Source organism: Pseudophryne corroboree, chromosome 6 (assembly GCF_028390025.1).
Source record: "Pseudophryne corroboree isolate aPseCor3 chromosome 6, aPseCor3.hap2, whole genome shotgun sequence".
In the NCBI taxonomy this organism is placed as follows: domain Eukaryota; kingdom Metazoa; phylum Chordata; class Amphibia; order Anura; family Myobatrachidae; genus Pseudophryne; species Pseudophryne corroboree.
The window spans coordinates 6,775,590-6,801,131 of record NC_086449.1 but is presented as its reverse complement, the minus strand read 5'-3'; the positions used below and the strand labels follow the sequence as shown (position 1 = coordinate 6,801,131).

The 25,542-nt window shown below is 54.8% G+C and overlaps 1 protein-coding gene across 5 annotated transcripts; it reads left to right on the top strand.

Annotated features, from left to right (window-relative positions):
* Positions 1-1,063: 1,063 nt before the first annotated feature.
* Positions 1,064-21,825, top strand: LOC134935877 (E3 ubiquitin/ISG15 ligase TRIM25-like). 5 transcript variants are annotated; one of them, XM_063930723.1, is made up of 3 exons: positions 1,064-1,357; positions 17,649-17,814; positions 19,150-21,825. In XM_063930723.1, the coding sequence occupies exon 3, from the start codon at positions 19,152-19,154 to the stop codon at positions 20,706-20,708; it is 1,557 nt and encodes a 518-aa protein (XP_063786793.1). In that variant the 5' UTR covers positions 1,064-1,357; positions 17,649-17,814; positions 19,150-19,151; the 3' UTR covers positions 20,709-21,825. The 5 variants fall into 5 exon arrangements, with proteins under 5 accessions (XP_063786793.1, XP_063786791.1, XP_063786794.1 ...); XM_063930721.1 differs by lacking the exon at positions 17,649-17,814 and adding an exon at positions 3,011-3,130; XM_063930724.1 differs by lacking the exon at positions 17,649-17,814 and having other exon boundaries at positions 1,064-1,215.
* The last annotated feature ends 3,717 nt before the right edge of the window (positions 21,826-25,542 follow it).

Genomic DNA, 25,542 nt, shown 5'->3' with positions numbered 1-25,542 from the left:
CGTTGTTTTTGGAACATAAGTTCTGTGACCTACTCTCTGACTCTCTGCACCTCAGTGACCCATACATACACATTACATCCAGTATTGTCAAAGAAGAGGATGTTTATCTTAGTAAATACGGAATCTTTGTAATCTCAATGTATAAAAGGCGTAGAATACTCAGGGAAACACTCGTATGAAGGCGTATTTGCCGACAGTGGCAATCCGGTCTCCCGGAGAGGTAGGTCCAGGTGAGCGGCTCGGGTGGCGTCAACTTGCTTCATTGCAAAAAGAAAAAAAAAGGATAAAATAAAAGAATAAAGAGGATATCACTTCAACTGCGTCAGCGCAATTCACGTAGCCGGGTCCGCATCCACTGCCTGTTCATTGTAGCTGGGCGACTCTTATCATGTAATAATAAGACTGTAACGTCTGACGAGCAGGGCCCTCTTTCCTCATGTGCTTTTCCTTCTCTCACTTATACCATCTTCTCCTCCCCCTAGCCACCACCAGCACCGACCCCTCGGGTCCAGCCGACGCTGCTTATTTGGGTATTACAGTATGAGCCTGGTTCTGATTTGGAAGTAAAGCAAAAAAAAAAGCAAGTACTTGAGCACCTGGGTAACACCATGCTGCACTGCAGGGGGGAGATGTAACATGTGCAGAGAGTTAGATTTGGGTGGGGGGTGTCCATACTGAAATGTAGATTGCAGTGTAATAATAAAGCTGTGTAACATGTGCGGGCTACATGCAGAAGCAGCCGGTATTTACCCTGCACAGAAACAATATAAAGGTATTTGCTCCCCTGGCATTGCAGCATGGCATGTTCCACACACAAAGTTACTTGCTTTACTTCCTAATGAGAATCCGGCCCAGAGAGACGGCCGGTGCAGCGCCGTGTATACAGTACACCACGTCCTGCAATGCTCTGCGCTGTACGTCACGCCTGTCCTGCATTGTTCATACTGTCTCTGTTTATGTACTGTGCAAGGCTCTGCAGCCTCCCCCTTGCAGACTATTGTTATGCAGAGTAAGGGGGAGGGGGAGGGAGAGAGGACAGGGAGGAGGAGGAGGAGGAGGGGGGCAGAGGGGGGCAGTGCATGCAGCAGTCTCTCCTTCCACTCTCAGAGGTGAGGACACAGGGTGGCTAGATCCCTGCATGCGTGCACCACGGTGCTGTACATGTGTCTGTGACCGGGGAACACGTGAGGCCTGCACCAGGGGACCCCCAGCCAGGTGAGCCCGGGAAACCTCTTCGTTGGGAGGCTCCGGCAGCAGCGGAACAGACCAATCGTGTGCCGAGTGTCTCCTCTACGTCATCACGAGGCGTCGGTCCCGAGGCCCAGCTCAGAGACCCGCGCGGGGAGAGAGAGAGAGGGTGAGTGCTGGCAGGGGGCGGCTGGCTCGGGCCTGCCTGTGGCCCATACACACGGCTGGCCTCGGGCCTGAGGGGTCTGGGTGGCACAGGCCTGTTACAGTGGGACGCTGTCTGCCCGGGGTGTTATTTATATAGCACTTTTCTCCCAATAGGACTCAGAGAAAGAGTTTGGGGCTCTTGGCAGCAGCTTCTCTCTGCTTTGTTCCTAAGGCCCAGATTTATCAAGCCTTTAGATGCTGTGTATGTGGAACACGACGCCCAGCTGCTGAGAGTGCGAGATAATAAGACCTGGGGGTAAATTTACTAAGACGGGAGTTCTATTTAAGATGGGATGTTGCCCATAGCAACCAATCAGATTCTACTTCTCATTTATCTAGCACCTTCTAGAACATAATACCTGGAATCTGATTGGTTGCTATGGGCAACATCACATCTTAAATAGAACTCCCATCTTAGTAAATTTACCCCCTGGACCAGGCATGTCCAAACTGCGGCCCTACAGCTGTTGTGAAACTACATATCCCAGCATGCCCTGAAACAGTTTTGCTGTCAGAGAATGCTAAAGCTGTGTCAGGGCATGCTGGGATGTGTAGTTTCTCAACAGCTGGAGGGCCGCAGTTTGGACATGCTTGCCCTAGACTTACCATACCGGGACACTCATGCGTAACACAGGTTCCAGGGCTGGCTGACAACAAGCTGCATATCCCCTGGTTGTAATCAGCCCCAGAGCCTGTGTAATCCATCGGTGTCCCGGTATAAAGGGACAGTATGGTAATCCTGATAAGAGATATTGGGGTTGGATTATCCTCCCACATGCACCCGGTCTGGGGGACCCTGCTGTTCCCGGATACAGGGCTGGGCACCTGGAGCAGGCACTACATGGTCACCTGAAACCAAACGTAGCCCCCCTAAGCCGTGGAGCGTCCATGTATGATTACAGGTGGCGGTTATTATGTATGTACGGACGGACGGTGTGATGGTCAGCATTGCTGCCACACAGCACTGAGGTCATGGGTTCTATTCCCACCATGGCCCTATCTGTGTGGAGTTTGTATGTTTTCCCCATGCTTGTGTGGGTTTCCTCCCACACTCCAAATATATACTGTTAGCTTAATTGGCTTCCCCCCCCCAAAAAAACGAACATTAACCCTAGAGTGTGCGTGTACATGTGTTTAGGGCTGACTATGGGGTATATTCAATTGCTGACGATTTGCTGGGGCTTTTCTGACAAAAAAAATCCTGTTGTTCGACAATTCAATCAGTCGCTTTTTTCCGCATAAAACGGTCGGAGCCGCTCCGACATTTGACTTTTCGACAGTCGAGTGTGTCTACTGTTAAAAAAATGACTTTTCGACAAAACTCTATTCAATGGAAGATTGTGGCATCGGTGTCGGTGGTTTTAGAGGCGACTTTCCACAAGTTCATTCCGACAAGTTTTCCCGTCGTGATCTGACAACAAATTCTAAAAACGTTCTTTTTTTTTTTGTCTTCTGTTGATTTCTCCTAGCATATATATTTATATATTAAGTCATTTTATCATTTGTGTTTTATTCATTTATTTATGAGCCACATTATTACATGTATTTTCCTATATTTTTTTTCTTTACTCTGCGGAGGGAAGGAATTTACCCATGATCCAACATTTTTACCCAGGTTTCATATTTTTTCTCCGGACTACAATAATGGAGCCTTTTTCTGACCAGTTTGTAATGTTCATGATCGTGGCCAGTATGGAGGAGGATCAGGATCGTGGTCGTCAAATATCTGCCTCAGGTGAGACAGTGCGTGCGTCAGTTCCACGCCAGCAGAGGCATCGGAATCGGGAGGATTGGGGGGGGGGCAAAGGGGCAGCATGCTCCCCCAAACATGTGAGAAGTGCTGGGGAGGGGAAGCGCTTGCCTCCGGATCCCCGCTGAGTCTCCTACTTTAAAAAGTCTGCCGCCGGCGCCGCAGCGTGCTGACCCCTGTCCTGTCCTAGCCGGTTCGTCATTGATGCACTACTGGGAGGAGGCGGGGTTGTTCCAGCAGGCTCAGCATGGCCACGCCCCCTCCCTGTAATGCATCCCTGAAGAGTGAAGAGCCGGCCAGGACACAGGATGGGGCAGCACTCTGCGCCCAACCGCAAACCATTCCGGCGCCCCTGCACGCCAGTATCGCACTAGGCGTGTACTGGAGGATCTCTCCGAGATCGAGGTGATAAAAAATGATCGCTTATCGGCTCGTGAAATATATTCATTGTACGATCTGTTGGAGCCTGACCTGGAACCTCGGGCACGGACAAATCACGCAGTCAGTGGTTTCCAGAAACTGCTGGCTACGTTGCATTTTCTTGGCATCAGGCACATTCCAGCCTACTTGGTCTCAAACGTGCGGTTTTTCACAACCGACACTGTCGCGCTGTATAACCCAGGTCATTAAGGCGTTCCGCAAATTAACGACCCAGTTTATTAAATTTCCAGATTCGGACAGTGGATGGAATGAGATCAAAATTGGCTTCTACAATGCATGCAAATTCCCCAACATTCTGAGCCAACATTCTGTGTGTTATATAGGCCAACATGGGGGGTCATTCCGAGTTGTTCGCTCGCTAACAGTTTTTAGCAGCCGTGCAAACGCTATGCCGCCTCCCACTGGGAGTGTATTTTAGCTTAGCAGAAGTGCGAACAAAAGGATCGCAGAGCGGCGGCATAATTTTTTTGTGCAGTTTAAGAGTAGCTCAAAACCTACTCAGCACTTGCGATCACTTCAGACTATTCAGTTCCTGTTTTGACGTCACAAACGCCCTGCGTTTCGGCCAGCCACGCCTGAGTTCGCCCAGCCACACCTGCGTTTTCTCGAACACTCCCTGAAAACGCCCAGTTGACACCCAGAAACGCCCACTTCCTGTCAATCACTCTACGGCCAGCAATGCGACTGAAAAACTTCGCTTGACCCAGTGTGAAACTACATTGGGGTCGATTCTATTCGGCAACTAATGAATAGCGCCGGGAATTAGCTCCCGACGCTATTCAATTCAGCAACTAGTTACGTCGGCGATGGCCCGTTCTCGCCGACAAAACAGGTTGAATTGTCGGGAGAACGGGCATTCTCCGACTTACCTCCCCGGGGATGAGAGAAGAATTCCCGACAATTGCAGGTAATTAGTTGCTGAATTGAATAGCGTCGGGAGCTAATTCCCGGCGCTATTCATTAGTTGCCGAATAGAATCGACCCCATTGTTTGTTGTAATAGTACGACGCGCGTGCGCATTGCGCCGCATGCACAGAAGTGCCGTTTTTTTTTGCCTCATCGCTGCACAGCGAACGAATACAGCTAGCGATCAACTCGGAATGACCACCATTGTATGTTATATGCGCCAACATTCTGTGTTATATGGTTATAATGCTAAGCTTACTCAGAATGGCCGCCGGAAATCCTCCTCCGGGGGCCGGTAAAATCTGCATCTGAAGACACAGACCCTGGCCACAGCGCACCTACAAAACGGGGCTCCGTTGCCGCCCTTGCCCCCAAATAGGCACAACATGGCAGTCATTCTGCAGCTTAGGGGGCACTGCAAGTGATCTCGCAGGACCCACCCTGCGCTCGTGCAGTCCACCCACCATCGAGGTTGCGTATAACTCTGAATCAGGCCCTCAGTGCACCCATAGAGAGGAATGACAGCGCCATTTAGCCGGTGTGTGTCACAGCCGCGGTTCCGCTTTCTGTCAGGCTCCTGGAGGGTCACCAGGTCACTGAGGGGAGCGTGTCTGGGGACCCTAACGGCTATCTCTCCATTGACCATAACCGGCTCCAGCAGCCACAGTTTACCTCCAGGTTGGTCCGGGCTAATGGTGGTCGCCGCACTCCTCAAATCAGGCTCCGGTGGCCGGCAGTCAGAGCACAGTAGCCACTACTACCACAGAAGGCCTGTCACTAGGGGTGTTGGTGGTGTGGGCAGCGGTCTCGTATAGTAAGTGTCATTACTCTGACTTATAAAGGAAGGGGGTCCCTTTCCTGTAATGGCGGGTCTAACTATTGTTAGTGCTTAACATCGATGGCAGGAGCCCAGCATCAGGGAACCATTGATGGTTTGCAACCACTGGTGAACATCACCATCGAATCTAGACCATCAATGTCAAACCCATCAATAGCAGAAGGTGCAGCTGCGATTGCGGCAAAAGACGCGTCCGCCTCTGAATCAGGCAAATTGTGGCCCTCCGTAGGGGTGTGACTAGTGATGTACATTCTGGAAGAGAGAGGTAATAAACACCTGCATCTAGCCAATGAACTGGCTCATATTCTTTCCAGATATGTTTATCACAGTATGTAAATAACAACCATTTAATCCCGATTCAGTATCATTTTATGTGTGCAGTAAATATGCAGATTTGTTAATACAATTACGCGGAGTCGCGTTTATCAAGACGCTGTTTATATAATTTCACTGTTAAGAATTTTTGGGACAATTTTGGAAAAAAATGTTTTGTACAGTTATCTCTCTTATTGCCAATTCTCTCCATATCACACTGCTCCCTCACGCATCTCACTGCCACTCACTGCTCCCTTACTGCTCCCTCCCACAGCTCACTGCCACTCACTGCTCCCTCCCACAGCTCACTGCCCCTTACTACTCCCTCCCACAGCTCACTGCCCCTTACTGCTCCCTCCCACAGCTCACTGCCACTCACTGCCCCCTTACTGCTCCCTCCCACAGCTCACTGCCCCCTTACTGCTCCCTCCCGCAGCTCACTGCCCCCTTACTGCTCCCTCCCACAGCTCACTGCCACTCACTGCCCTCTCCCGCAGCTCACTGCCCCCTTACTGCTCCCTCCCACAGCTCACTGCCATTCACTGCCCCCTTACTGCTCCCTCCCACAGCTCACTGCCCCCTTACTGCTCCCTCCCGCAGCTCATTGCCCCCTTACTGCTCCCTCCTGCAGCTCACTGTCCCCTTACTGCTCCCTCCCGCAGCTCACTGCCCCCTTACTGCTCCCTCCCACAGCTCACTGCCACTCACTGCCCCCTTACTGCTCCCTCCCGCAGCTCACTGCCCCCTTACTGCTCCCTCCCGCAGCTCACTGCCCCCTTACTGCTCCCTCCCGCAGCTCACTGCCCCCTTACTGCTCCCTCCCGCAGCTCACTGCCCCCTTACTGCTGCCTCCAGCAGCTCACTGCCCCCTTACTGCTACCTCCCACAGCTCACTGCCGCTCACTGCCCCCTTACTGCTCCCTCCCACAGCTCACAGCCCCCTTACTGCTTCCACCCGCAGCTCACTGCCACCATAATGCTCCCTCCCGCAGCTCACTGCCCCCTTATTGCTTCCTCCCGCAGCTCACTGCCCCCTTACTGCTCCCTCCCGCAGCTCACTGCCCCCTTACTGCTCCCTCCCACAGCTCACTGCCACTCACTGCCCCCTCCCGCAGCTCACTGCCCCCTTACTGCTCCCTCCCGCAGCTCACTGCCCCCTTACTGCTCCCTCCCCCAGCTCACTGCCCCCTTACTGCTCCCTCCCACAGTTCACTGCCACTCACTGCCCCTTACTGCTCCCTCCTGCAGCTCACTGCCCCCTTATTGCTCCCTCCCACAGCTCACTGCCCCCTTACTGCTCCCTCCCGCAGCTCACTGCCCCCTTACTGCTCCCTCTCGCAGCTCACTGCCCCCTTACTGCTCCCTCCCGCAGCTCACTGCCCCCTTACTGCTCCCTCCCGCAGCTCACTGCCCCCTTACTGCTCCCTCCCACAGCTCACTGCCACTCACTGCCCCCTTACTGCTCCCTCTCGCAGCTCACTGCCCCCTTACTGCTCCCTCCCGCAGCTCACTGCCCCCTTACTGCTCCCTCCCGCAGCTCACTGCCCCCTTACTGCTCCCTCCCGCAGCTCACTGCCCCCTTACTGCTCCCTCCCACAGCTCACTGCCCCCTTACTGCTCCATCCCGCAGCTTACTGCTCCCTCCAGCAGCTCACTGCCCCCTTACTGCTCCCTCCCACAGCTCACTGCCGCTCACTGCCCCCTTACTGCTCCCTCCCGCAGCTCACTGCCCCCTTACTGCTCCCACCCGCAGCTCACTGCCACCATAATGCTCCCTCCCGCAGCTCACTGCCCCCTTATTGCTTCCTCCCGCAGCTCACTGCCCCCTTACTGCTCCCTCCCGCAGCTCACTGCCCCCTTACTGCTCCCTCCCACAGCTCACTGCCACTCACTGCCCCGTTACTGCTCCCTCCCGCAGCTCACTGCCCCCTTACTGCTCCCTCCCACAGCTCACTGCCACTCACTGCCCCCTCCCGCAGCTCACTGCCCCCTTACTGCTCCCTCCCGCAGCTCACTGCCCCCTTACTGCTCCCTCCCCCAGCTCACTGCCCCCTTACTGCTCCCTTCCACAGTTCACTGCCACTCACTGCCCCCTTACTGCTCCCTCCTGCAGCTCACTGCCCCCTTATTGCTCCCTCCCACAGCTCACTGCCCCCTTACTGCTCCCTCCCGCAGCTCACTGCCCCCTTACTGCTCCCTCCCACAGCTCACTGTCCCCTTACTGCTCCATCCCGCAGCTTACTGCTCCCTCCAGCAGCTCACTGCCCCCTTACTGCTCCCTCCCACAGCTCACTGCCGCTCACTGCCCCCTTACTGCTCCCTCCCGCAGCTCACTGCCCCCTTACTGCTCCCACCCGCAGCTCACTGCCCCCTTATTGCTCCCTCCCGCAGCTCACTGCCCCCTTATTGCTTCCTCCCGCAGCTCACTGCCCCCTTACTGCTCCCTCCCGCAGCTCACTGCCCCCTTACTGCTCCCTCCCACAGCTCACTGCCACTCACTGCCCCCTTACTGCTCCCTCCTGCAGCTCACTGCCCCCTTACTGCTCCTTCCTGCAGCTCACTGCCCCCTCACTGCTCCCTCCTGCAGCTCACTGCCCCCTTACTGCTCCCTCCCACAGCTCACTGCCCTCTTACTGCTCCCTCCCACAGCTCACTGCCACTTACTGCTCCCTCCCGCAGCTCACTGCCCCCTTACTGCTCCCTCCCGCAGCTCACTGCCCCTTTACTGCTCCCTCCCGCAGCTCACTGCCCCCTTACTGCTGCCTCCAGCAGCTCACTGCCCCCTTACTGCTACCTCCCACAGCTCACTGCCGCTCACTGCCCCCTTACTGCTCCCTCCCACAGCTCACTGCCCCCTTACTGCTTCCACCCGCAGCTCACTGCCACCATAATGCTCCCTCCCGCAGCTCACTGCCCCCTTATTGCTTCCTCCCGCAGCTCACTGCCCCCTTACTGCTCCCTCCCGCAGCTCACTGCCCCCTTACTGCTCCCTCCCACAGCTCACTGCCACTCACTGCCCCCTCCCGCAGCTCACTGCCCCCTTACTGCTCCCTCCCGCAGCTCACTGCCCCCTTACTGCTCCCTCCCCCAGCTCACTGCCCCCTTACTGCTCCCTCCCACAGTTCACTGCCACTCACTGCCCCTTACTGCTCCCTCCTGCAGCTCACTGCCCCCTTATTGCTCCCTCCCACAGCTCACTGCCCCCTTACTGCTCCCTCCCGCAGCTCACTGCCCCCTTACTGCTCCCTCCCACAGCTCACTGTCCCCTTACTGCTCCATCCCGCAGCTTACTGCTCCCTCCAGCAGCTCACTGCCCCCTTACTGCTCCCTCCCACAGCTCACTGCCGCTCACTGCCCCCTTACTGCTCCCTCCCGCAGCTCACTGCCCCCTTACTGCTCCCACCCGCAGCTCCCTGCCCCCTTATTGCTCCCTCCCGCAGCTCACTGCCCCCTTATTGCTTCCTCCCGCAGCTCACTGCCCCCTTACTGCTCCCTCCCGCAGCTCACTGCCCCCTTACTGCTCCCTCCCACAGCTCACTGCCACTCACTGCCCCCTTACTGCTCCCTCCCGCAGCTCACTGCCCCCTTACTGCTCCCTCCCACAGCTCACTGCCACTCTGCCCCCTTACTGCTCCCTCCCACAGCTCACTGCCCCCTTACTGCTCCCTCTCGCAGCTCACTGCCCCCTTACTGCTCCCTCCCGCAGCTCACTGCCCCCTTACTGCTCCCTCCCGCAGCTCACTGCCCCCTTACTGCTCCCTCCCACAGCTCACTGCCACTCACTGCCCCCTTACTGCTCCCTCTCGCAGCTCACTGCCCCCTTACTGCTCCCTCCCGCAGCTCACTGCCCCCTTACTGCTCCCTCCCGCAGCTCACTGCCCCCTTACTGCTCCCTCCCGCAGCTCACTGCCCCCTTACTGCTCCCTCCCACAGCTCACTGCCCCCTTACTGCTCCATCCCGCAGCTTACTGCTCCCTCCAGCAGCTCACTGCCCCCTTACTGCTCCCTCCCACAGCTCACTGCCGCTCACTGCCCCCTTACTGCTCCCTCCCGCAGCTCACTGCCCCCTTACTGCTCCCACCCGCAGCTCACTGCCACCATAATGCTCCCTCCCGCAGCTCACTGCCCCCTTATTGCTTCCTCCCGCAGCTCACTGCCCCCTTACTGCTCCCTCCCGCAGCTCACTGCCCCCTTACTGCTCCCTCCCACAGCTCACTGCCACTCACTGCCCCGTTACTGCTCCCTCCCGCAGCTCACTGCCCCCTTACTGCTCCCTCCCACAGCTCACTGCCACTCACTGCCCCCTCCCGCAGCTCACTGCCCCCTTACTGCTCCCTCCCGCAGCTCACTGCCCCCTTACTGCTCCCTCCCCCAGCTTACTGCTCCCTCCAGCAGCTCACTGCCCCCTTACTGCTCCCTCCCACAGCTCACTGCCACTCACTGCCCCCTTACTGCTCCCTCCTGCAGCTCACTGCCCCCTTATTGCTCCCTCCCACAGCTCACTGCCCCCTTACTGCTCCCTCCCGCAGCTCACTGCCCCCTTACTGCTCCCTCCCACAGCTCACTGTCCCCTTACTGCTCCATCCCGCAGCTTACTGCTCCCTCCAGCAGCTCACTGCCCCCTTACTGCTCCCTCCCACAGCTCACTGCCGCTCACTGCCCCCTTACTGCTCCCTCCCGCAGCTCACTGCCCCCTTACTGCTCCCACCCGCAGCTCACTGCCCCCTTATTGCTCCCTCCCGCAGCTCACTGCCCCCTTATTGCTTCCTCCCGCAGCTCACTGCCCCCTTACTGCTCCCTCCCGCAGCTCACTGCCCCCTTACTGCTCCCTCCCACAGCTCACTGCCACTCACTGCCCCCTTACTGCTCCCTCCCGCAGCTCACTGCCCCCTTACTGCTCCCTCCTGCAGCTCACTGCCCCCTTACTGCTCCCTCCCGCAGCTCACTGCCCCCTTACTGCTCCCTCCCACAGTTCACTGCCACTCACTGCCCCCTTACTGCTCCCTCCCGCAGCTCACTGCCACTCACTGCCCCCTTACTGCTCCCTCCTGCAGCTCACTGCCCCCTTACTGCTCCTTCCTGCAGCTCACTGCCCCCTCACTGCTCCCTCCTGCAGCTCACTGCCCCCTTACTGCTCCCTCCCACAGCTCACTGCCCTCTTACTGCTCCCTCCCACAGCTCACTGCCACTTACTGCTCCCTCCCGCAGCTCACTGCCCCCTTACTGCTCCCTCCCGCAGCTCACTGCCCCCTTACTGCTCCCTCCTGCAGCTCACTGCCCCCTTACTGCTCCCTCCTGCAGCTCACTGCCCCCTTACTGCTCCCTCCCACATCTCACTGCCACTTACTGCTCCCTCCCGCAGCTCACTGCCCCCTTACTGCTCCCTCCCGCAGCTCACTGCCCCCTTACTGCTCCATCCCGCAGCTTACTGCTCCCTCCCGCAGCTCACTGCCCCCTTACTGCTCCCACCCACAGCTCACTGCCGCTCACTGCCCCCTTACTGCTCCCTCCCGCAGCTCACTGCCCCCTTACTGCTCCCTCCCGCAGCTCACTGCCCCCTTACTGCTCCCTCCCACAGCTCACTGTCCCCTTACTGCTCCATCCCGCAGCTTACTGCTCCCTCCAGCAGCTCACTGCCCCCTTACTGCTCCCTCCCACAGCTCACTGCCGCTCACTGCCCCCTCACTGCTCCCTCCCGCAGCTCACTGCCCCCTTACTGCTCCCGCAGCTCACTGCCCCCTTATTGCTTCCTCCCGCAGCTCACTGCCCCCTTACTGCTCCCTCCCGCAGCTCACTGCCCCCTTACTGCTCCCTCCCACAGCTCACTGCCACTCACTGCCCCCTTACTGCTCCCTCCCGCAGCTCACTGCCCCCTTACTGCTCCCTCCCGCAGCTCATTGCCCCCTTACTGCTCCCTCCCGCAGCTCACTGCCCCCTTACTGCTCCCTCCCGCAGCTCACTGCCCCCTTACTGCTCCCTCCCACAGCTCACTGCCCCCTTACGGCTCCCTCCCGCAGCTCACTGCCCCCTTACTGCTCCCTCCCGCAGCTAACTGCCCCCTTACTGCTCCCTCCCGCAGCTCACTGCCCCCTTACTGCTCCCTCCCACAGTTCACTGCCACTCACTGCCCCCTTACTGCTCCCTCCCGCAGCTCACTGCCACTCACTGCCCCCTTACTGCTCCCTCCTGCAGCTCACTGCCCCCTTACTGCTCCCTCCTGCAGCTCACTGCCCCCTTACTGCTCCCTCCTGCAGCTCACTGCCCCCTTACTGCTCCCTCCTGCAGCTCACTGCTCCCTCCTGCAGCTCACTGCCCCCTTACTGCTCCCTCCCACAGCTCACTGCCCTCTTACTGCTCCCTCCCACAGCTCACTGCCACTTACTGCTCCCTCCCGCAGCTCACTGCCCCCTTACTGCTCCCTCCCGCAGCTCACTGCCCCCTTACTGCTCCCTCCTGCAGCTCACTGCCCCCTTACTGCTCCCTCCCACATCTCACTGCCACTTACTGCTCCCTCCCGCAGCTCACTGCCCCCTTACTGCTCCCTCCCGCAGCTCACTGCCCCCTTACTGCTCTCTCCCGCAGCTCACTGCCCCCTTACTGCTCCATCCCGCAGCTTACTGCTCCCTCCCGCAGCTCACTGCCCCCTTACTGCTCCCACCCACAGCTCACTGCCGCTCACTGCCCCCTTACTGCTCCCTCCCGCAGCTCACTGCCCCCTTACTACTCCCTCCCGCAGCTCACTGCCACCATACTGCTCCCTCCCGCAACTCACTCCTGCAGCTCACTGCCCCCTTACTGCTCCCTCCGCAGCTCACTGCCCCCTTGCTGCTCCCTCCGCAGCTCACTGCCCCCTAACTGCTCCCTCCGCAGCTCACTGCCCCCTTACTGCTCCTTCCGCAGCTCACTGCCACCTTTCTGCTCCCTCCCGCAGCTCACTGCCTCTCACTTTCTCCCCTTACTGCTCCCTCCTGCAGCTCACTGCCACCTTACTGCTCCCTCCCGCAGCTCAATGTCCCCCTACTGCTCCGCTCCATCACATCTCATTGCTCCGCCGTGCCAGCTCACTGCCCCCTCACATCTATCGGCTTCCCTCCGCATGTCACTGACCCCCACTGCCCACATCAGAGCTCACTGCCTCCTCACACCCCCTTGTGCCCCCTTCCCCCCCTCCACCACAGCTTACTGCTCCCTCCCTCAGCTCACTGTCCCATCACACCTCACTGCTCCCCCCTCCCCAGCTCACACTGCCCCATCACACCTCACTGCTCCTCCCTCCCCAGCTCACACTGCCCCATCACACCTCACTGCTCCCATAACAGTCACTGTCCTCCCCAGCTCACACTGCCCCACCATACCTCACTGCTCCCCCCTCCCCAGCTCACACTGCCCCATCACGCCTCACTGCTCCCCCCTCCCCAGCTCACACTGCCCCATCACGCCTCACTGCTCCCCCCTCCCCAGCTCACACTGCCCCATCACACCTCACTGCTCCCCCCTCCCCAGCTCACACTGCCCCATTACACCTCACTGCTCCCCCCTCCCCAGCTCACACTGCCCCATCACACCTCACTGCTCCCCCCTCCCCAGCTCACACTGCCCCATCACACCTCACTGCTCCCCCCTCCCCAGCTCACACTGCCCCATCACACCTCACTGCTCCCCCCTCCCCAGCTTACACTGCCCCATCACACCTCACTGCTCCCCCCTCCCCAGCTCACACTGCCCCATCACACCTCACTGCTCCCCCCTCCCCAGCTCACACTGCCCCATCACACCTCACTGCTCCCCCCTCCCCAGCTCACACTGCCCCATCACGCCTCACTGCTCCCCCCTCCCCAGCTCACACTGCCCCATCACGCCTCACTGCTCCCCCCTCCCCAGCTCACACTGCCCCATCACACCTCACTGCTCCCCCGTCCCCAGCTCTCACTGCCCCATCACACCTCACTGCTCCCCCCTCCCCAGCTCACACTGCCCCATCACACCTCACTGCTCCCCCCTCCCCAGCTCACACTGCCCCATCACACCTCACTGCTCCCCCCTCCCCAGCTCACACTGCCCCATCACACCTCACTGCTCCCCCCTCCCCAGCTCACACTGCCCCATCACACCTCACTGCTCCCCCCTCCCCAGCTCACACTGCCCCATCACACCTCACTGCTCCCCCCTCCCCAGCTCACACTGCCCCATCACACCTCACTGCTCCCCCCTCCCCAGCTCACACTGCCCCATCACACCTCACTGCTCCCCCCTCCCCAGCTCACACTGCCCCATCACACCTCACTGCTCCCCCCTCCCCAGCTCACACTGCCCCATCACACCTCACTGCTCCCCCCTCCCCAGCTCACACTGCCCCATCACACCTCACTGCTCCCCCCTCCCCAGCTCACACTGCCCCATCACACCTCACTGCTCCCCCCTCCCCAGCTCACACTGCCCCATCACACCTCACTGCTCCCCCCTCCCCAGCTCACACTGCCCCATCACACCTCACTGCTCCCCCTCCCCAGCTCACACTGCCCCATCACACCTCACTGCTCCCCCCTCCCCAGCTCACACTGCCCCATCACACCTCACTGCTCCCCCTCCCCAGCTCACACTGCCCCATCACACCTCACTGCTCCCCCCTCCCCAGCTCACACTGCCCCATCACACCTCACTGCTCCCCCCTCCCCAGCTCACACTGCCCCATCACACCTCACTGCTCCCCCCTCCCCAGCTCACACTGCCCCATCACGCCTCACTGCTCCCCCCTCCCCAGCTCACACTGCCCCATCACGCCTCACTGCTCCCCCCTCCCCAGCTCACACTGCCCCATCACACCTCACTGCTCCCTCGTCCCCAGCTCACACTGCCCCATCACACCTCACTGCTCCCCCCTCCCCAGCTCACACTGCCCCATCACACCTCACTGCTCCCCCCTCCCCAGCTCACACTGCCCCATCACACCTCACTGCTCCCCCTCCCCAGCTCACACTGCCCCATCACGCCTCACTGCTCCCCCCTCCCCAGCTCACACTGCCCCATCACGCCTCACTGCTCCCCCGTCCCCAGCTCACACTGCCCCATCACACCTCACTGCTCCCATAACAGTCCCTGCCCTCCCCAGCTCACACTGCCCTATCACACCTCACTGGCCATCAGCTCACTGCACCTCACATCTCACTATTGACCCTTCACATCCCGCATCTCAATGCCCCCCCCCCCTGCTGTTCACATCACAGTTCACTGTCCACCTCACTACTCTCTCCCTCAGCTCACTGCCCTACCCAAAGGTCACTGCCCTCTCACACCTTGCTGGTCCTTCCCCCACAGTTCACTGCTCCTCCCGCAGCTCACCCCCCCTAGAGCATACATCATGACTCACAGCCATCACATCTCATTGCTCACCCCCAGCTCACTGGCTCTCTACTGCTCACAGTGCCGCTCTTACATCACCGTTCACTGCCCCTCCCAAAGCTCACACTGCTGCATTATGTCTCACTGCGCTTCCGCACAGTTCACACTGCCCCATCAGAGCGCACTGATCCCCCCCCCATGCAACTCACTTCACCCCTGCTGTTCACACTGCTCCATCTCGCTTTACTGCTCCCCACAGCTCATACTCTTCCATCACACCTCACTACAGCCCCTCTCACATATCACTGCTCCCCTCACACCCACTGCTACCCCTCACAGTTTACTGTCTCACCACACAGCTCACACTGCCCCCCCCTCACTGCTACCCCCACAGCTCAGTTCACTCCTACTGCTCACACTGCCACATGATAGCTCACTGCCCCCCACAACTCACACTGCCCCATTACATCTCACTGCTCACACTGCCCCCATTACATCTCACTACTTCCCCCAGCTCACTGTCCCCCCCCCCTCACTGCTACCCCCACAGCTCAGTCCACCCCTACTGCTCACACTGCCACATGATAGCTCACTACCCCCCACAACTCACACTGCCCCATTACATCTCACTGCTCACACTGCCCCCATTACATCTCACTACTTCCCCCAGCTCACTGTCCCCCCCCCTCACTGCTACCCCCACAGCTCAGTCCACCCCTACTGCTCACACTGCCACATGATAGCTCACTGCCCCCCACAACTCACACTGCCCCCTCACACCTCACTGTTTACATCATAGCTCACTACCTTCCTACTGCTCCCATCACAGCTCACTTCTAGCTCCTCTAGCCTCCCTACTGCTCACACTGCCTCTCTTACACCTCACACTGCTCCCCTTATGCCTCAGGGCTGCTCATGTCCATGGCATTTCTCAGATGACCCCACCACCCCCACATCCACCCACCCATCTATGACCTGATTCTACCCCAGCATTCAGACACAGACACACAGGCAAGTCGCGCACAACTCTAACACACACATTCCCCTCTGCTCACTCTTAGCGTACAAGCAGTAGAGTAGTCTTGTCTCTCTGGCTGGTACGGGATCTGCAGCAGCTCCTTCTCTTCCCCTGACAGCAGCACTATGCTGAGTCCTGCTCCCATGTCCAAACGTCAGCTTCCTCATCTACTCTTTGGATCACAAACTGGGATCAGTTGACTTATGGTCCATCACTGGCACAAAATGCCTGCAATAGGAGTGGCCTGGACCATGTGGGCCTATTATCATGGAGGTTCTGGAACTGCAGCTACAGGGGGGCTTTTCCCATAGCGGTTTAATAATATACCTCGGTCATTGCTACCACTGCTATGGCCTTGAAGGCACAGATGGGTAGTGTGTAGCAATGCTCATGGTAATTTTGGAGTCCCAAGATCTTTTCTAACTTAGGTGTGTGGCTCAACTCTTTTAGAGCCAGAACTCATAGAAACACTTGCAATAATCACATAAGGTTAATACACACTAGGGTTAATTTTGTTGGGAGCCAATTAACCTACCAGTATATTTTTGAATTGTGGGAGTAAACCGGAGCACCCAGAGGAAACCCACGCATGTACGGGGAGAATATACAAACTCCACACAGTTAGGGCCGTGGTGGGAATCAAACCCATGACCTCAGTGCTATGAGGCAGTTATGCTAACCATTACACCATCTTTGCTGCCCTCAACACATCATGAGTGTTCTAGGGTTGTGGCTGTCTAATATGGTAACTGGTTTTTCTTAGCTGTGGATTGGGTGGACAAGTTTATTTAACCCTGACCAATTGATGATCCCAAGTCTAATGTACCTCCTCCATCTCTTGGGATGCAGTTTTGGAGAATAGCCATCTTGTTTCTTAATTTGTGGTCACATTTTCAGTCAGGGGAGTTCTGAAGCTCATGTCATGGTGATGGGCATTTTAAAGTCCCTCTTTTCACTTGTATTGGAGATTGAGTCGTTCAGACTCTCATCTCCCAGTTCTGTGTTGCTGGTTTTCGGACCTTTGGTTTGTAGGGTGTATGAGAGCTTTACCCTCTAGAGCACAGGTTCCCAAACTCGGTCCTCAGGACCCTACACAGTTCATGTTTTCCAGGTCACCTGTAGATTTTTAAAATGTGACAGCTGGTGATAAACAGCGCACCTGTCGGGTGACCTGGAAACGTGACCTGTGTTGGTTCCTTGAGGACCAAGTTTGGGGACCACTGCTCTTGGTGCTACTCCGGATGTCTTAAAGTAACCTCTCTGCTGGGAGGCAGCCAGGTCCTAGACAGTTGCTGTTTGCTACTGTACTCCCAAGGGTTTTGTTTGTCTATGCTATTCATTTCCTTCTGGTTCATTGTTCCCGATCCAGGATCTCAAGGAGGAGAAGGTTTCTGCTTACACTTCTTCGGGTACTCTAGCTGAGTTTTTTGCTTTCCAGCTGCTTCTGACCTTCTAGTTGCTGAACTGTGGGGAGGTTCAAGTCAGGTTTATTTAGTCAGTCACAGGCACTGTGGACTGGTGGACATTGTTACATCATCGGTTGCTGAAGATTTCAGTTCCTTTTTAGGGAGGTGCCTTGTGCTCTTCTCAGATTTGCAGTAGGGGGGTTCCATTTCCAGTACTGAGCCATTCTGGTCTCTCCGCAGGTGTGTTCCTTCTATGGTGCCCTTACAACGTTAGCAGGGAATTAGTCATTGCCTACCTGGATGACCTTCCTCTCATGGCAGCTATGGGGGCCACCCCACCAATGTGTGTTGGTTCCGGTATGGAGGCTCATGTATCGGTGATCACGGTTCCAAAATCTAAACTAGGGTATGTTTTTTTTCTGGGTATCCTGGTTGACACCAGGAGTGAGTAGCTGTATCTGGAGATGTCTTACCCTGTTTGCAGCAGATAGCAATGGCGTATGGACAGGTCTTCTGTAGTCCATACAATGTAATGTGCAGCGTACTGTTTGGTGAGAGGCCACCAGAATTGGTCCCACATTCATATTATCCTTAACTCCTTATCCTTAAGTCTATCAGGTGGCCCATTTTTCTATAAGTGATGCACTTCATTAGTCTGTGAACACCTTCGCCTTTCCGTGGACACAATAATTTGGCAACTCCGTGTATAAGAGATTCAAAAAGGTGTTCAGTCTACTTTACTTCAAGAGAGGGTTCCTGTATTTCTAATTTTCTATACACCAACTAGCTGAAGTTCCCGGCCTTGCCCAGGTTTACATTTTCCAGTTATTAAGTTATCAATGAGTTGGATGTAACGCTCATCATATTAAAAATAATTAGCAGCTTAATAGCTCTTCCAACACACCCATGGGGTTGGCTGGCCAGTGTCATTTTTTGTTTTTGGGGTGTTGCCAGTAGATCTAATTCTATATTCACTTTTCCATTGCAAGCTGGGTTTAAAGTTTCCCTTCTGTTATCAATGTTGCTAATGGCTGGGAGGCTCCCGAAAATCGGGTGGCATTCCCGGACCCCCGGAAAGGTAGGCAAGTGTCCCGCATCCGCCACCAGCTCCCGCATCCCCCTTGGTCGCCCACAACGGAGCACCAGCGGGCGGTCCGAGGGGGACCTGTTTCCTCGGCATTGGATAGAGCACAATGACGTGTTTTATGCCGTCACGCCCCAGACATGCCCCCTCACTACCGGACACGCCCCCCTGTTCGCCGATCGGCAAGTATGATTTTAGTTAATTGATTTATGGTTATTTCAGTCAGTTATTACAGTTCATTCAATTTCTCTTCTCCCTGGGTCACAGTTCGGTCCAGCACATTCTACCGTGAGATCCGACCGACCCCAACCCAGTAGTATGTCTTCTAGGTTGTGCTGAATATTTAGGAATAATGGTTTATCAGAAATGATTTAGAAACTATTTTATTTCATGTGTGGGAATCAGTGTAGTGTTTGTGGGATCTTTGTGTAATGTCTGTAAAGTTACTCATTCTCAACTCATTAAATGACCATTGCGGTTCATTTTTCTGCATGATGTTCGTTTATGTTCTAGCTGTGTCCCTTGGTATAATTGAACCTATAGATATAATCTGAGTGACACCCCCCCACCCCCCACCCCACCCCACCCCTCAGCCTCGCCCTATGCGTACTGGGTTTCTGAGTGTCAGAGACTAATTTTTTTTTGTTCTGTTGACAGCAATGGAGTCTGCTGACCTGAAAGAGGAGCTGGTCTGTTCCATCTGCCTGAACATTTATACAGATCCTGTCACCCTGAGATGTGGCCACAACTTCTGCCGGGGCTGTATTAATCGTGTGCTGGATACACAGGAGGAATTGGAGGTTTATACCTGTCCAGAATGCAGAGCAAAGTTCAAGAAACGTCCTGCACTAAAGAAAAACATAACCCTGTGTAACATAGTGAAGAGTTTTCTGTCCACTCGTTCAGATCAGGAGGAGCCTGGGATCTTCTGCACTTACTGTGTGGACTCTCCTGTACCTGCTACTAAGTCTTGTCTGCATTGTGAGGCTCACCTGTGTGAAAAACACCTGAGAGTGCACAGCAAGTCGGCCGACCACGTCTTGTCTAATCCCACCACTTCCCTTGGGAAGAGAAAATGCTCCGTTCATAAAGAGGTCTTCAAGTATTACTGCACCGAGGACTCTTCCTGTATCTGTGTGTCCTGCACTGTGGCTGGAGATCACAGAGGCCACCAGGTGGAGATGTTGTATGAGGCCTCTGAGAAGAAGAAGGAGAAGCTGAGAGATTATCTGCAGAAACTGACCACAAAGAGAGAGGAGATAGAAAATAGAGCCCAAAGTTTGCAGGTGCACAGAAGAAAAGATCTGGAAAAAGCAGCTGCTGTAACTGAGAGAGTCACTGCCCTGTTTAGAGATATCAGGAGACAGCTGGATGACCTGGAAAAGAGAGTCCTGACTGAGATCTCCAAGCAGGAAGAGCGCGTTTCACTCTCAGTGGCGGATCTGATCCAGAAGCTGGAAACAAAGAAGGAGGAGCTGTCCAGGAAGATACGTCACATTGAGGTGCTATGTAACGTGTCTGATCCAGTGAATGTCTTACAGGAACCAGACACAGGGGACTTGTGTGAGACTCAGAATAGAAAGAGACATCATACACAGGTCCATGATGGAGGAGATCTGGATGTGGGTCTCATCTCAGGGACATTGCACACATTGTCTGATATAATAGCTGGTATAAGTACTGGGGTCTATGTGCAGGAACCGGCCCACATCTTACTGGATGTGAACACCGCCGGTGATCTTGTACAGATATCAGATGACAATAAAGTTGCATCCAGATCAGACGTAACCCAGAATCGTCCAGAAACACGAGAGAGATTTCAATATTATCAAGTATTGAGCATCAGGAAATTCTCCTCGGGGCGACATTACTGGGAAGTGGATGTCAAGAAATCAGAGTACTGGAGGGTGGGGATGTGTTATGCCAGTATGGGCAGGAGAGGATATCAGTCACACGTTGGATATAATAGCAGGTCCTGGGGTCTGAGGAGGTATGATACTCAGTATACAGTGATACATGACAATGAATCCATCGAGTTACCTTACAACATCCCCTGTGACAGAGTGAGGGTATTTCTGGATTACGAGGCTGGGCAGCTGTCCTTTTACTCTCTGTGTCACCCTATCAGACACTTGCACACCTTCTACATCACCTTCACTGAGCCCCTCCATGCTGTTTTAGGTGTATGGGGGGGTTGTTTAAAGTTAACTTGGTAATCGGAGACATGCTCATGTTATAAAACACCCAATGACACCTCGTCACGGCTCAGTCTTGTAACCGTGTGGTCTTTTTACTAAGCCTTGGACAGAGATAAAGTGGACGGAGATAAAGTATCAACCAATCAGCTCCTAGCTGTCGTTTTTTCAAACAAAGCCTGTAACATGGCAGTTAGGAGCTGATTGGCTGGTGCTTTATCTGTGTCCAAGGCTTGGTAAATAGACTCCTATATGTCTAATGCAGCCAGTAATAGGTGGACTCTGCTATACCTAATAACAATGTTCCTGTACCTGATAATTATATAGAAAAAGGAATTTTGCCCCTCAGGTCATACACAGATGAGGGTAACAAGCCGGACGTTAGCGCTCCTCAAGGCGATTTCTCAGGCTCTAATATGACATATTTTCATCTTATAAGATGTTTCAGGGCCGAGGAATCTTATGTCCCCCATTCCTGGTTCCTCTATAGCAAATGTTCTGAGATCTGTGCACAGAACCTAATTCCGCTGCCCCGAAGTCTCCTCCTGCAATGTATATAACTTCTAACTGTAATACTCTATGCAGTGACACGGCTGATAACAGAGAACAGTAGCTGGCTTGATTTTTTTTAGATGTCTCCCAAATCTAACACTATCGCTATTGAGCCCTTGGGGCCACGTCACTGGCCGGCCAGCCAGCCAAATAAATGAACACTTCGTCACGACCCCTTCAGTGCCACCGTTTCAACCCCCTGTTTTGAAACTGCTGCAGATAGTTCCGGACTTTGGCACTGAAATATGGCGCCAGTCTCTGCGCATTAGGTAGCAAAGCACGCCGGCACTCTGGTCACGGCCTTTTACTTCCTTTTCTTCTCCTTATGGTGACGGCACCTTGAATGTCTCACCCCAGAGTAGATGTCCGGTCAGACCGTGCCTTGAGTCTTTATTTTAGGTCATTCATGCTGAGCCTGATTACTATTGTATCAAGCTAACGCCTTATGTGTTCATAAGCATCTTCTGATTAGTTTTGTTGCATTTGTAGAACTACAAATTAGTTAATGGGCAAATTTGTTTTTTTGTTAACCTTATGTTCATGTGTTTTAAAGTAAATGGTTCAGCATTTGCTGCTCCTCACGTTTCAGAGTGGTCAGTGTGTTTATTCTCAACTACGCGGCATCTGGCGCGGAGGGCGAGACCCGCGTCCATCACTACACAAAGATCCAGGAGACCCGGGGGGAGTAGTGTAGGAGTAAGAGCCAGTACAGGTTGAGTCTCCCATATCCGGAACGCTTGGAACCAGAAGTATTTTGGATACTGTTTTTCTCTGACGTCCTAGTGGATGCTGGGAACTCCGTAAGGACCATGGGAATAGACGGGCTCCGCAGGAGACTGGGCACTCTAAAAGAAAGATTAGGTACTATCTGGTGTGCACTGGCTCCTCCCTCTATGCCCCTCCTCCAGACCTCAGTTAGAATCTGTGCCCGGCCAGAGCTGGGTGCTCCTAGTGGGCTCTCCTGAGCTTGCTAGAAAGAAAGTATTTGTTAGGTTTTTTATTTTCAGTGAGATCTGCTGGCAACAGACTCACTGCTACGTGGGACTGAGGGGAGAGAAGCAAACCTACCTGCATGCAGCTAGCTTGTGCTTCTTAGGCTACTGGACACCATTAGCTCCAGAGGGTTCGAACACAGGGCCTGACCTCGATCGTCCGTTCCCGGAGCCGCGCCGCCGTCCCCCTTGCAGAGCCAGAAGACAGAAGGAGATAAAATCGGCGGCAGAAGACTCCGGTCTTCATTAAGGTAGCGCACAGCACTGCAGCTGTGCGCCATTGCTCCCACTGCACACCACACACTCCGGTCACTGTAGGGTGCCATTTTTAGTCAGAAACAGGACAGAAGCCCGCCGCTGAGGGGGCCGGGCCTTCTTCCTCAGCACACCAGCGCCATTTTCTCTTCACAGCTCCGCTGGAAGGAAGCTCCCCAGGCTCTCCCCGGCAGTATCCTGGTACACAAAGGGTGAAAAGAGAGGGGGGGGGGACATAAATTTAGGCGCAAAAATTTGTATATACAGCAGCTACTGGGTAAACACTGAGTTGTAGTGTAATCCCTGGGTTATATAGCGCTGGGGTGTGTGCTGGCATACTCTCTCTCTGTCTCTCCAAAGGGCCTTGTGGGGGAACTGTCCTCAAATAGAGCATCCCCTGTGTGTGTGGTGTGTCGGTACGCGTGTGTCGACATGTCTGAGGTAAAAGGCTCCTCTTAGGAGGTGATAGAGCGGATATGTGTGTGAGAGGGTGTCTCCGTCGTCAACGCCGACACCTGTTTGGATATGTGTAAGTGCTGAGGTAAAATTATTGCACAAAAGGTTAGGGAACAGACAGGAAATCTACCCATGTCTGTCCCTGTGTCACAGAGACCTTCAGAGTCTCACAATGCTCACTATCCATAATAACAAACACTGGTATCGACATGGAGTTTAACTCCACTGTCGACTACGATAATGCAAAGTTACAGCCAAAATGACATAAAAGTATTCAATATATGATTATTGGAATAAAAGATGATTTGCATATCACTGATGACTCATCTGTCCCTGACACGAGAGTACACATGTTTAAGGGGAAGAATGCTGAGGTGAATTTCCCTCCTCTCATGAGGAAAAAGAGCGGGAATCTCCAGACAAGAGACGGCAGCTTCCCACAAGAGAATTCTCAGGCTGTATCCTTTCCCCACTAGGGCCAGGATATGTTGAGAATCTTCCCCTAGGGTGTCCTGTTTGCACAGACGGTAGCACTTGATATTCTCAGGGATCCTGCAGATAGCGTGCACATTCTAGTATACTACCCAGACCGGCGATTGTGTCGGCATGGGTTTATAGCGCTGTGGCAGCGTGGACAGGTACCTTATCAGCAGAGATGAGACCCTAGTATGCAATATAAATATATTAAAGATGCTGTCTTAAGTGATAGATATATAGTTATAAAGCATGCCCAAAGAGACATGAGTATACTGGGTCCTAGAGTCAAAGCTATGTCGATCTCTGCTTGACGTGTCCTGTAGAATATGCATTGGACAGATGATGCCGACTTAAGAGGCATATGGAAGGCTGAGGATTGTGTGGAGAAGGGTTCTCGGGCCTTGTCTCCACAGCTATAGCTGGTAATTCTGCTAGTTTGCCTTATATTCCTGCACAGCCAAAGAAAGCACGACGTATAAAGAAACAAAAAAGTCTGAGGGGCGTCCTTTCTTGTCAGAGCCGGGCAGCTAGTTCCCAGGAACAGAAGTCCTCCCCGGCCCCTACAAAAATCCACCAATGTCGCTGCACCAATGTCGCTGGGGCTCCACAGGCGGAGCTAGGCCCGGTGGGGACACGCCTTCGTAAGTTCAGCCACAAGTGGGTTCACTCCCTGTTCGATCCCTGGGCAATAGATATTGTGTCTCAGGGATACAAGCTGGACTGTGAGAAGATGCCCCCTCACCGACGGCCCTGCCGGCTTCCCCCCAAGAGAGGGAGCCAGTGTTATCTGCAATTCACAAATTGTATCTTTAACAGGTGGTGGTCAAGGGTCCCCTCCTTCAACAAGAGGGTGTTATTATTAGACCATGTTGTAATCCCGAAACCAGACGGTTCGGTCAGACCCATATTGAATTAAAAATCCCTGAACATATACCTGAGAAAGTTCAAGTTCAAGATGGAATCGCTAAGAGCGGTCAGTGCAAGCCTAAAAAGGGGGAGACTTTATTGTGAATCGGGACATAAGGGATGCATACCTTCAGGTCCCCTTTTATCCACCTCATTAGGCGTACCTCAGAATTGCGGTACGAGATTGTCATTACCAATTTCAGATGTTGCCGTTCGGTCTCTCCACGGCCCCGAGAATATTCACCATGGTAATGGCGGATATGATTGTGCTCCTGCGGAAGCAAGGTGTCACTATTATCACGTACTTGGACGATCTCATAAAAGCGAGATCAAGAGGGCAGTTGCTGAACAGCGTATCACTTTCTCTGGAAGTGTAACGGCAACACGGCTGGATTTTATATATTCCAAAGTCGCAGTTGGTTCCTACAGCTCATCTGCCTCTCCTAGGCACGATCCTAGACACAGACCAGAAAAGGGTTTATCTCCCGATAGAGAGCTCAGGAGCTCATGACACTGGTCAGGAATCTGTTAAAACCAAAACAGGTGTCAGGTGGCATCATACGAGGCCATCCCCTTAGGCAGGTTCCATGCGAGGACCTTCCAATGGGACTTACTGGACAAGTGGACCGGATCACCTCTTCAGAGGCATCGGTTAATCACCCTATCCCCCAGGGCCAGGGTGTCTCTCCTGTGGTGGCTGCAGAGTGCTCACCTTCTCGAGGGCCGCAGATTCGGCATTCAGGACTGGATCCTGGTGACCACGGATGCAAGCCTCCGAGGGTGGGGGGCAGTTACACAGGGAAGAAATTTCCAAGATCTGTGGTCAAGTCAACTGACTTGCCTTCACATCAATATCCTGGAACTAAGGGCCATATACAACGCCCTAAGTCAAGCGGAGATCCTGCTTCGCGACCAACCGGTTCTGATCCAGTCAGACCGCAGGGGTTCATGTAAACCGCCAAGGCGGCACAAGGAGCAGGGTGGCGAGGGTAGAAGCCACCAGAATTCTTCGCTGGGCGGAGAATCAAGTAAGCGCACTGTCAGCAGTGTTCGTTCCGGGAGTGGACATCTGGGAAGCAGACTTCCTCAGCAGGCACGACCTCCACCCGGGAAAGTGGGGACTTCATCAGGAAGTCTTCACGCAGTTTGCAAATTGATGGGAACTGCCTAAGGTGGACTAGATGGCGTCCCACCTCAATAAAAAGCTAAAAAAGGTT